Consider the following 12,138-nt stretch of genomic DNA (forward strand, 5'->3'; position numbering starts at 1 on the left):
CCGTGAGCCAAGGTAAAATGATTCTCTGCACCAACAACGCCTACGAGTGTTTATATGATTTCCCAATTAATATCTGCGGTTTCTTCACCATATAAATTGGGATAGCCAGATGTTCAAATTGAGTTTTCGTAGCTCGCAATTAAAATGCAGAATCCGCTCCCCCAGAGCATTTCAAACAGACATTTACTACATAGCAAGATATAGCACCACAATATTGTATCGTAGTCAGAATATGTCTGACATAAATATAATGTCCATATATCATTTTCAAAAATATCTCCCCATTGGAGGTAGTAATAGAACGTCTACACCTCATGGAACAATGTTTATGCAAACCATATTTTGGTCACAACATTTATGTCAGATGATATTTCTGACTATGATATTCCAACATACCACTCGTAGCAAGCCAAGGTCCGTAAGACATCAAGACGGATACCTTTATGTATAATTTTGTTCATTTGAGCAGCTCTCTTTGTTACATCTGAATAAGAGGCCTGAGTGATCTGTACTACACATATGTGCTATAGCATATGTGTACGCTTTGTCTGCCCAATAATGGGCATCAAAATCTACATCATATAGAAGAAGTACAGCTCTGCTTGAAGACCAACCGTGAGGGATTCATATTGAAATGCAAGTTGAAAACAATCTCACTTCCCTCTCCCCTCTGTGATTGCATCTCATTCCTTTATGTTGTTTGTATCTTCCTCTGTATTTATATTCTAGACAAGCTTGGGAACGTGCAAAGGTTGCAGATTTATTCTCTAGGAGTCCTCAGATGCATAGTAACTTTGTATATGGAAATGTACATGTATATATTTCCGAAGAAAGAAATACCATAATAAATTGCATTTGTAGTAAGCAACTTCTTTATTTCCTATCTCAAGTGAAAAGTATTTTTCATCTCGGTACGTTTCTTCTCTACACACCTTAATAAATATGGAGGCATTCTTCCCTTTCTCACCCTGAAAATCGGTTTACTCTGGTCCTTGAAGGTAATAAATCTCATATAATTTTCTGGGATGAAAGTGTCTGCCTAAAGATAATGAAGGCCAATGAAGCTATGGGTTTGTGCCTGTTTATCAACCTTAGAAGGGTTCTCACCCTGAAGCGCCAACAAATCTACTCAAGTGAGCAGTTTGCTCACAAATAAAATTCTACCATACCGTGTGAGTTTTTCATGAGAGAAAAACAATGTATTCATTTTTACTTCTAAGGTATCCCATTGTTGATCTCATTTATCTTCCCCCCATTGTTTCTCTTCCAGAGGATTCAGATTTAAGGGGTCAGTTAGAGGTCAGGAGAGCTCGAGGGCGGCTACAAAAGGGAGGAGCTACCACCTGGCAACCTCGTGGAACCCCCGCCTCAATGAGAGGAGTGGGAAGTGCCATGTGTCAGACGGCAGAGCCTTGGCTGGCTCCGCTTTTGGAAACCATTGACCCATCGACTGGTCTGCCTAAGAACCACCAGATATTCTGCCACTGATAGTCCCTTCCTGGGTCTGCCAGGCAAAGCAAAACACAGCAGACCAGGCAGGGAAAACAGCCAATCGCCCTACATGGAGAGAGAAACCCCCTTGTGCATCAGGACCATTGATTTTTCATTTTTCTCTAACAAGCTCCAGCTTTGGGAGTTTCTTTTGGGAAAACCAAAAATGAAGCCTGGTGGGCAAAAACATGGCAGAAGATGACCATTCAGCTATGTCTACAATGCAACTGCCTCACCACTGGATACACTGTGAGCACAGAGATCCCCGCAAGTCCGGCAGGTCTCCCTCTGTATGGCAAGCATTCATCTGATAGAGTGGCAGAGATGAAGGGCTCAGCAAAGCCAACCGGTTGACTGGCTGCCTGCCAGGGTTTAAATGACCCTCCTCAGTCCTTAGATCTCTCTGTAGAAGACACCTACAGAACTGGACACAGACCTCCAAGTGCTGCTCCCCAGGACTGGGCACAATACTGCACATGTGGTTTCTAGACCTGAATGCAAACCCCCCTTATGTGGCCTGTAGAACTGGACACAATTGTATGGATGTGGTAGTCAAACTTGCACTAATATCTAGATTTAACACTATGGATTGTGCACAATAATGCAGATTTGAACTCCAGATCTGAATAAATACCCCATGTGACATTGAAATGAAACAAAAATGGAGACAACAACTCAGATATGGCCTCCGTACAGGACCACTGATGTGGCCCTACCATTCAACACAGGACTGCAGGTGTGCTCCTGAGAACTGAATACAATGCCCAAAAGGTGGTAACACACACACACCCTGAAGAAAGCCATGACTGACCCCAACAATCTAGTCAGCTACAGAGCCTTTCCATGAATTCCTTTTTTAAAGGCATTTTATACTGTCATTGTCTGCCAACTGTCTTCTCACTTAGAGTCTAATAGTCTTCTTAGAGACACTTGGTGAAACCAGAGACCCCGCACAGGAACATACACCGTTATGTTAAATATTAGGAAAGATCTCCCAGGCACCCTTGACACGTGTGGCCACCAGGTGCTTTTCAAAACACTGTCTATTTCAGCTGGCATTCGCAGAAGTGATTTGTCATGAAACCAAATATGTTGAGTATATCAACGCTAAGAGCATATTGTAGAAATGGAGACAATACTGCAAATTAAGCTGGCAAGTCGCAAAGGGATTGTCAGCTCTTAAAGTATGTTTTTAGCATGAAAATGCCTGCACTTGCTCCTAAAAGTTATTCACAGAGCAAGTCCTGCTAGATGTAAATGGTTTTACTAAAAGATATAGTTCTCACCCAGGCCTGCGAAGAAATGCTTAGTAGTAATTCCCATATAAGGGGGGGAAGTAGGCAGGACAAGGCATGGTTAGCCTTGTAAGCTTGCAATCATTCACAAACGTGTACATTTGTAGATAATTCTAAACTCCAATCGCACCCTTTACTGCTCTGGAAATGGTCAGAGATTTGCTCCAGCAAAGCACTGGAGTAACAATCCCTCCAGGATAAGAAGATGAATGGGTCACCCCAAACTTGGAGGAAATGTAAGAAAAGGTGTTTCTCCATGCTTTTCTCTTGGGAAACAGAGGACAAGGAAAACATTTCCCCAGTGCTTAAGTGTACACTATGTAGATGAATACATTGGAGAAATAGGAGCTCAGGAACAATTATACATGCCTTTCTCAGTAGCACACCTAGAATCCTGTGTGTGTGCAGCTTTCCACGGCTCCTACTCTGTATTCCAAAAAGTAGTAAATCTGCACCTATTCTTAGGTGTACATTTCCAGGTGTAGATTCACCACTTTCTTTGCTAATTGAACCCATGGTCTCCAAACTTTAATGCATCCCAAGGTGACCTTTTAGAAATGTACACTGTAGTGCAGATGCTGTCTCCAGACATAAATGCAATGCCTCATATGTGGCAGGTAGCGTTAGCACAATGCTCGAGTAGACGCATTTACAGGCTTGACAATATATACAGCCTCATTTAGAGGTCTATGAGCGTAAGGACCACTGTAAATTGGTAAGAAAAATGTAGACTAGCCCTTTTTGCTTTGGAGACATTCATTTTTGTATTGAGAAATCAAACTCCTCCTTTGGAAGTTTCTTTTCTCAATACAAAAAAGTTTGCTAAGTGGGCGCTTTAAGCATGGTGACCACTTGACAAACCTTCATTGCAGCTCCAGCTCCTTCCACAGTACAGAGATCCCCATCAGGCAGATAGCGATTTCTCTGTAGGGCGGACAGTCTTCCAGGGTATAAATGACCTACAATGTTTTCTAGCGGTTACACAACCCCACACCTCCTCGTCCCAGTGCCTAGTTTGCAAAAGAACGAGTGCTAGAACAGTGCCCAAAGCTCTGCTCAGAAGTCCGTGGCTAGGGCTATGACATGTCGCTGTGTCGAATACTAAGGATGCGCAGTCTTGAATGCACCTCACGCCTCTTTAAGCCACTAGCAGACACTCCCTGCCCCATTATCTCACTCATTCAGGTTTCTGCTTTCTCCCTTTGCTACGGATTTTTGTCTTCCTCTTTCTCATTCTCTCACGTTGCCCCACTGCTTTTCAGCAGTAAAAAAGTAAAAATTAAATGATAATAACAATAGTTATTATAATTTTATTTTTCCTCACTCACTTCCTGCAGCAGAGTTGAGGGCGGGGCTATCCATTCTGACACAACACAGCTGCAGAAAGGAGGAGGAGTGGTGGCACTGCTTTAAGTGCGCATGACAGTTAGGCCGACCGTCTAAGCGAGCCAAACCGTCATGCGCACTTTGATCTCTCCACCCGAGCTGTGCTGTACAGCTGAGTGGAGAGCAAGCACAGGGTCGTAGTCCCTTAGTGAGTGCCTAATTAGGGCGCTCAAACCAGTCACGGCGTGCTGCTCTTATGCGGGGTAATACCAGCATGAGACCAGTGTCTGGATTGGTGTATTGGGGCCTGTGGCATGCCAGGAGTCAAGGAGGACAGAAGAGCATCGATGCTGCAGATGGCAGGAAGCATTTTTAAAATTCTTTTCCCTGTGCTGCCCCCCACCTGCGCTGCCCCCACCCGCGCTGCCTCCCCCGCGCTGCCCCACCACTTTAATGCCACAGCAGCAGCCAGTGCATTTGTGTATTTTCCTCTTTCTCGCTCTCGGTAAATGCTTGATGAGGAAAGACTAGTACTAGTCCCCAAAAATGAGTACTGGTCTGTTCTACTGGCAACCATGGCTCAAATTAAGCACTACCCCTGTCTTGTCAGACTATTTTCAAAACTTTAGGTCAACAGAAAAATATTAATGAAAATAATTCACGTGTGACTTCTGAAGGCGCACAAAATGGCTTGCAATTCAGGCATAAAACTTCAACCCAAGAATGATTTCTACACACTGCTTATCGCTGCTGTTAGTAAAAGGCTGTTATGAGGGTGTGCTTGATTGGTTCCTGCAGAATTTACTGAAGTGATATATTATAGCATTTATGCTTTACTCTAACACATGTTGCCATTAACAATGGTTACATTCAAACATAATTGATTGGAGTTTGAAAGAAAAGTCTGCTGCATCTTTTTGTCTTGAGACATACCTTACAGGTGAATAAGTAAGACGTTATCAAAAGACAACACAGAAACTTAGCAGGAATGTTATGAAATATAATATAATTTTATTGGTTATTGTATCAGGGACGCCAGATCGTGACCAAATCCTCATAATATTTGAACAGCCATTTGTAACGTTCCTATAATGGTAAATCAACCGTATAAATCCACTATACATAATACATGGATGTATGGTGTCATTAATGACGCCATACATCTATGTACGTTAGTTTGCGAGGAATGCTTTTCAGTTTCCAAGTGTAACAGGCTTTAGGCATTATGATTTACACCCTAATGGGAGTGCGTGGCTCCGATTGTTCCCATGCACACGTGGTAATAAAGAGACAGTAAGGACTCAGCAACTAAACGGTTAACACTAAATAGTGCACTGCACTATTAACGGTCACGGTTGAGGGGGAATTAATAGTTATACTTTTATAGCGAATGACACCATATAGTTTCCTAAATTCTACAGCCCACGCGCGGTGTTGTGTTCTGCGATACAGTCTATACAGCAACAAATGACCCATAGTATCAGTTATGGAAATACAGTCTGTTGTTTTTGTTATAAATATCACTTCCAGGTAGTGTTTACTTTTAGATAGAACCTCACAGGTAGCATCCTTCTGGTAGTGTTCACGTTTAGCTAGAACTTCACAGGTAGCATCCTTCTGGTAGTGCTTACTTTTAGATAGAACCTCACAGGTAGCAATCTTCTGGTAGTGCTTACTTTTAGATAGAACCTCACAGGTAGCATCCTTCTGGTTGTGCTTACGTTTAGTTAGAACTTCACAGGTAGCATCCTTCTGGTAGTGCTTACTTTTAGATAGAACCTCACAGGTAGCATCCTTCTGTTTGTGCTTATTTTTAGATAGAACCTCACAGGTAGCATCTTTCGGGTTGTGCTTGGTTGTAGATAGAACCTCACAGGTAGCATCCTTTGGGTTGTGCTTGGTTTTAGATAGAACCTCACAGGTAGCATCCTTCTGGTTGTACTTAGTTTTAGATAGAACCTCACTGGTAGCATTCTTCTGGTTGTGCTTAGTTTTAGATAGAACCTCACAGGTAGCATCCTTCTGGTTGTGCTTGGTTTTAGAAAGAACCTCACAGGTAGCATCCCTCTGGTTGTGCTTAGTTTTGCTTAGCACCACAAAAGCAGTGCTCAGTAAGAAATAGCCCCTTTAATGTATTGCTTAGTTACAAGTAGCACTTCACAGGTAGTACAGTTGTCAATAATCCATTAGAGCTTATCACTGGTTTTAGATAGCATCTTACACATAATGTTCTGTTATAGATAGCATCTTGTATTTAGCGCTTCGTTTATATATCTGTTGTTAGGTGGTGTTCAGTTGTAGATTGCTCCTTACAAGAGGCGCTTTGTAATGAAATAGACCTACCTCTGCCAAGCCCAACAACGACTCACCTTCTAGTTTCCGATCATCCAACAGCTCCTCGTAGGCAACTGCCGGAGAAAGAGAAAAAGGGGATAAGCAGGAAGCTTCAAGTCCACTCTAGCCTAGTCACCCCCTTCCTGAAGTGAATGTCCATTTTTAGGTCTGGCCTAAAGACAGCTTCAGCTGTCTTGCCAGCCTCATATTTCTAAAAAGTTACCATACTTAAATGCATGCACATACAGATAAATTGAGGGGCTTTAGACCAGTCATTTTCATCCATTGGTATGTTCAAGTGTCATTCACATTTTCTCTGCCCACTACAGCCTATAGCAAGGCACAATGGGTCATCAACCCACTTCAGCCATTGGCTCTTTTCACTGTGAGTGATCACATTTACCTCTGTCACTTATGCACATTTGTCTAGAACGGAGTACACTTAGATGCCAGGGCTGATCATCCGATCCTTGCTTTCATCATAAACGTTTTTAATGTATTTTTATGATGGTCTGTTTTGTGATGGGATATTTTTAAATTGCTTTCATTTGCCAGCCTCTGCACGTCACCTTTAGAATTTTTACTTTTTATTGCTTCTTTAAAATTAATTTTACATTTTTAAAGTAGACTGCATATGTTTCCAGTAAAAAAAAAACCAATAGCAGGCTTTGAAAGGCTAGACTCACTGCTTTGAGAATTCTTTTTTAAACAATGCGTAATATTGGTGCTCAGTCTGGTTCAAATAATTATATATTTGATTGATTAGCTATATTTATTTGCTTCAGGAGTTTGGTATAGCACCATCAATGTTTCCTTCTTGCTACATCTACGGGCATACATATATAAGTATATTCACTTAAAAATTAGATATTCAAGAGTAGAGAACAGTGTGTGTCAATCAGTAAATGGGAAAAAGATGATAAGAGTAAGACTGGTGTCCCTGTCATATCAAATCAGGGTAGAGTACAGGGTTTGCATAGTTAGACACAGAAAGTGTGTTAGGAGATCAAGCACTAGGAAGAGATGAGCAGATCAAGTGGGTTCCAAATACTATTCAGAGTTTAATTTAGGCTGTGTAGATTTTATTTGATCCCTAATTTTCTTAAATACATCCTCTAGATTTCGGGTTTGCATGTTTCAGAAGGTACAATATTTTGGCTCAGTTGAAAGTTTCCATTTCTTTGGACCCTGCATGCCCATGTTTTTGCTTCCATGTTTTAGTGGTCTAAACTTTCATTGGTGAGTGCTGTGTGACCGGTCCGGCAAAGGGTCTTGGGCCAGGTGTAGTGTTAGGTTAACTTTAAAGGTATCTTTGGCTGTGTTCCAGAAGAGCTTGTGCATGAGGCACTGTGCTCTAAACTTGATCCTGCATACCATAGGGAGTAGGTGCATAGATTTCAAGGCAAGGGTGATCAGCCCGTTTCATCCTGTCAATCATCCTAAACTATGTTCAACCATGTTACAGTAACCCAGCCTACCTAGTGCTAACTATCTGGTCAACTTCACCTGGCAGTTCATTTTCAGGGGTGAGAGACAAAGGATCACGGGCGATTGATGCATTTGAGAACTTCATTGACTTTGACAGAGAAGGTAAATTCTAAGTCGGAAATGATTTTGTCAGTGTGGCAGATGTGAGTCAGATACATGGTGTTGGTGGTCTATTTGCCCTCTGTGAGTTTGGCACCCATCAAGGCCCTTAGAGGAGCACATACTGTGCATGGCTCTCAAGTAATCTAATAGGTTTAGCCCTCTTTTGCTCGGGTGTTTGTCACTTGTAGGCTAGGACCCTGGACTGGCCTCGTTTTCATTAAGGAGCAGGGTAATTAATGCTGGTTTCATACACACTGGAGCTGCGTCACTGGTGAGCAAAAAGTTAAGATCGACCCTATTTTAAGGACCGATGTTCACTTAGTAGTTGTGTGAGAAGCAACTTTGGACAAGAATCTATCAACTGATTGGAGGCTTTAATAACTGGTTTGAAAATCTTTCCCATTGTCTTCGATTCAAAGCTTGACAAGGGTGGAACTAAAGGGATATTACAAATGTGTGGGATTATTGGTTAACACACCATTGACTGGCCTTATTGTTGTTTACAAACTAGGGAGGTTGAATGTAACTATAACTAGGTTGACATTTTCAACTTATAATCATATTGCATGTACTACATTGCCAGGTAGGTATATATTTACTATTCTTACCCGCACATCTATTTACTTTCTCTTACCATGCAATGTTGTGGTTCAGTTGATTTAGTGGATGTGATATTTTTGTCATGTTATATATGGCATGAAATATGGTGCCCTTGCGACATATAGAATGTCTTCATAATGATCTTTGAATGTGAGATATTTTTAAGGTCTCAGAGTTTCTTGAAGATGCTATTGTTACCCTTGTATAAATTTCTCATCTTTGGTGTGATTGGCATAGTATACCCTCTTAGCCCTTTATCTTACAATTTTGCCAGATTGGTGCAGTGAGGTGAAGGGACCTGGTATGCTCAGGATCACACATCTCAATTGAACTGAGAAACTGAGATTATAAACTAGTTGTTTTGACCTTAAAGCCAGCAGTTAACCACTGACTCACATCTTCTGCTTAAGAGCTTAACATCCTTTAACAGGTCAATAACGTTCTGGTCGTTTTGCAAGCAGCAATCTGCCACTTAAACAAGAGAAGAAGGTCGAAGTTCATAAAGAGAAGATAAAGGAAGAAGAAAGAGTGCAGCGATAAAGCTCAAAGAGGCAGAAAGCTTGGCACAGGGGCCTCGCCTCACCTTTGCACAGTGGTGGCTGACTGGTCCATTGGGAGGGGTGCCCAGCCAGGCAAGTGATGGTGACTTCTCCAATCAGCTCAAAGCCCTCATAGCAGAAGAAGCGCAGGTTCTCGCCGGCCTGGTAGTGGTGCTTGTAGAGGGTCTGGTAGCCATTCTCCGGGACCCCGGGATTCAGACAGGGCTCATACTTCACTATAGAGAGAAAGCAAAGCACATGGAGAATCTTCAGACCAAGCTACAGCAGCCAATAGTAAGACCTCACAAGTGGGAGGAGCAATGACTGACCCCACTCACTGCCTCAGACCTAGTCCACCTTAAGGTACTTACACACACACTTGGGGACTCGGTCACTCCACTTTGGGGTGCCCGTGTCCCGGTTGTAGCAGGTCAGGCTGCTGCTGCCTTCGATAGTGTAACCCTCATTGCATGAATACTGCACGTGGGAGCCAATGGGAAAGTGGTGGTCGGAGGCGCGGCGCAGGCCGTTGCCAATCTCACCTGGATCAGCACAGTTCAGGACTGGAAGATGGAAGAAAAAAGAGAATGGAAAAAAATAGGTGTGAAGTGTGTCATAACTTAGCATCTTTGTTTAGTTAGTATAGCACACAATAGAACACACTTACATTGTCAGCAAAGATATCAATTAAGATAGATATACAGTAAATATCCAGCTTGTATAGATACCAGGTTGCTGCAGTTATTTAAGTAGCATTTTTGATTCACCTCAGTTTGAAAGGTTTTGGTGGTCAGGTTTCAATAATGAAGTCAGAGAGTGGGTTGAGAATCGCAGTTTGTGGTTAAAAGGGAAAGAAGTTGAAGGGGGGTGGTCAAGGAGTTGGCCATTATGATTTTGGGAGGGAGCTTGGTAGAAGGTTTGCGTAGATTTCATAGGACCAATGGATTATCAGAACGAATCAGAGACGTATGTGGTTGCACTAGTGCATGTGTTTTCGAGGTGGACGGAGGTGGAATTTGTGAACAGTATGAGGATGGAGATACAAGTAAGGGTATTTCGTTGAGTTTTTAGAAGGGAAGGATGTCCAGCATTTCTGGTCATGGATAATGGCGCGCAGCCCACTTCACTCGTCCTGCAATAATGTTTGCAAACACATGGAGTGAAGCATGTAAAGAAGCCCTCTCTCTACAATCTGAAAGGTAAGTGGCATAGTAGAGTGAGCAAATAGAGTGGGGAAGGGGACAATTCAGATTGCAATGAATGGAAGGGAAACGGTGTAGCAAATCCTTTCGGTGCATCATACTACATAAAGTAGAATGACAGGCAGACCACCTCTTCTGGCTTTAGAGGAAGCTAGGGTGCACACATTGTACACTGAATAATGAACAAAGATGGAACAAGAGGCAAGTGGCTTTATTTTGTACGACGGAGGCAAAAGGTGTGAGAGTTGTCTGAGAGTGGGCATGAAGAGGACTGAGGTACAGTGCAGTATGTAGGATGAAGACCTTCTGGGGGGTGGTCATTATGTAATGAGTGAAAGAGTGGAAGGAGGTCGGGAACGTTTTGAGGCTGGTGAAGGAGGCGTTGGTCAGAGGGGAGGACTTCCTGAGCACGTGATCAGAAGAGGAGAGCGTAGGATGAGAAGACATTTTATTGTCGTGAAACTTAGCACGTTTAGGACGCGTGTGCCTGTGCAGGGGTTATTGGATTCCACATTCTCATATTTCTGTTATATCCAGCGCATTTTTTTTTTGTTCTTTACGGGTATTTGCAAACCTTTGTCGGTGCAAATGCTTTGGGAGGGTATTGTGTTCTTGTTCCTTTTTGAAACGTTTGATTGATTGTAAAACGGAAAGATATGTGATACATGAAGATGTTGAGTTATTAATTGTAAAGGAAAATATATATGTTTTGCCAGGGAATGTTTAGCAGCTGGTGGTGTATCTTCAGTGGTCATTAGCCTCAGGGGCAACTTCAGGATTTTGGGGGCCCTGGACCAAACGTATTTTGGGGGTCCCTGTTCGAAACAGCTTTGAATTTATGATTCAATTTGAGCTCTTTTATGCCCTATTTGTCCCAATTTTAAATGTGTTTACATCTAATATTAAGAGAACGTGATGTGCAGCAACTCGCTAAGACTACTGCAAATAATCTCTAAAACAACATCCCATTTCTCATATGCGAGGTCATGTTTTTATCTAGAATAAGCTTTTTAAGGATGTTGCATGAGGCATAAACACAAAAAACTTTCTACACAATATCCATAATAGACTCTCACACATCAACCACATTAAAAATAAATAAAAGGAAAACGGTATTTAAAACAACCTGTTTAAGAATTACTCAAGGTCATCAGGGTGTGGAAATATGGATTTTTATGGTCAGTTATGTCCCCTATCTTGGACCCCAACGGTTTCATGTATAAACCATAAGTACATGTATGTTTCCTCCAGTTCCAGTTATGAAGATGCAAACACATGTGCGTTCACCGTCAACATGTCCTCTTTCAGATCCGCCATGAATGGGCCGGATATTCTATTCCTAAGTATGAAAGGCCACCGGCTTTATATGGTTCACTTATCCCATTTTACAGTTCAGACGAGTAGGCCCTGATTCTGCCATCAAGTCTTTTCTGCCTTCTGCCTCTGAAAGCTCCAGTCTGAGCTCGCATCTGTACCCATGAACTTTGTCCTACTCCCTGCGCGGCTAACGGTGCCTGACTCCAGCCTGTTGCCTGCCAAAAACTGTATTTCACCTTCAAGATTATCTGCTTTGCTCCGCTCCCTATCCAATACATTCCTGTCTAGTAGTTTAAGTAAACATTCTCCCAGCTACCGAGCAAAGGGCCCGGCTTCTCTGTCTTCATGCAAGTAATTAATAGCCCTATTACTATGGAAGATTTCTGCCCTCGCATCTAGTGTAGACACTTAGACGCTTGTACACGCACTAACGGACAGTATAGT

The 12,138-nt window shown here is 42.4% G+C and overlaps 1 protein-coding gene across 1 annotated transcript in view; it reads right to left on the bottom strand.

Moving 5' to 3' along the window:
* SEZ6L2 (seizure related 6 homolog like 2) overlaps nt 1-12,138 on the bottom strand; it is a 256,811-nt gene that overhangs the window by 12,181 nt on the left and 232,492 nt on the right. Inside the window, exons 13-15 of the mRNA XM_085614538.1 lie at nt 9,547-9,738; nt 9,220-9,411; nt 6,482-6,520 (exon numbers count right to left, since the gene is read on the bottom strand). Of these exons, the coding sequence (XP_085470664.1) occupies nt 6,482-6,520; nt 9,220-9,411; nt 9,547-9,738 (423 nt within the window). The remainder of the gene's footprint in view (nt 1-6,481; nt 6,521-9,219; nt 9,412-9,546; nt 9,739-12,138) is intronic.

The sequence above is a fragment of the Triturus cristatus genome, chromosome 7 (assembly GCF_964204655.1).
Source record: "Triturus cristatus chromosome 7, aTriCri1.1, whole genome shotgun sequence".
Taxonomy (NCBI): domain Eukaryota; kingdom Metazoa; phylum Chordata; class Amphibia; order Caudata; family Salamandridae; genus Triturus; species Triturus cristatus.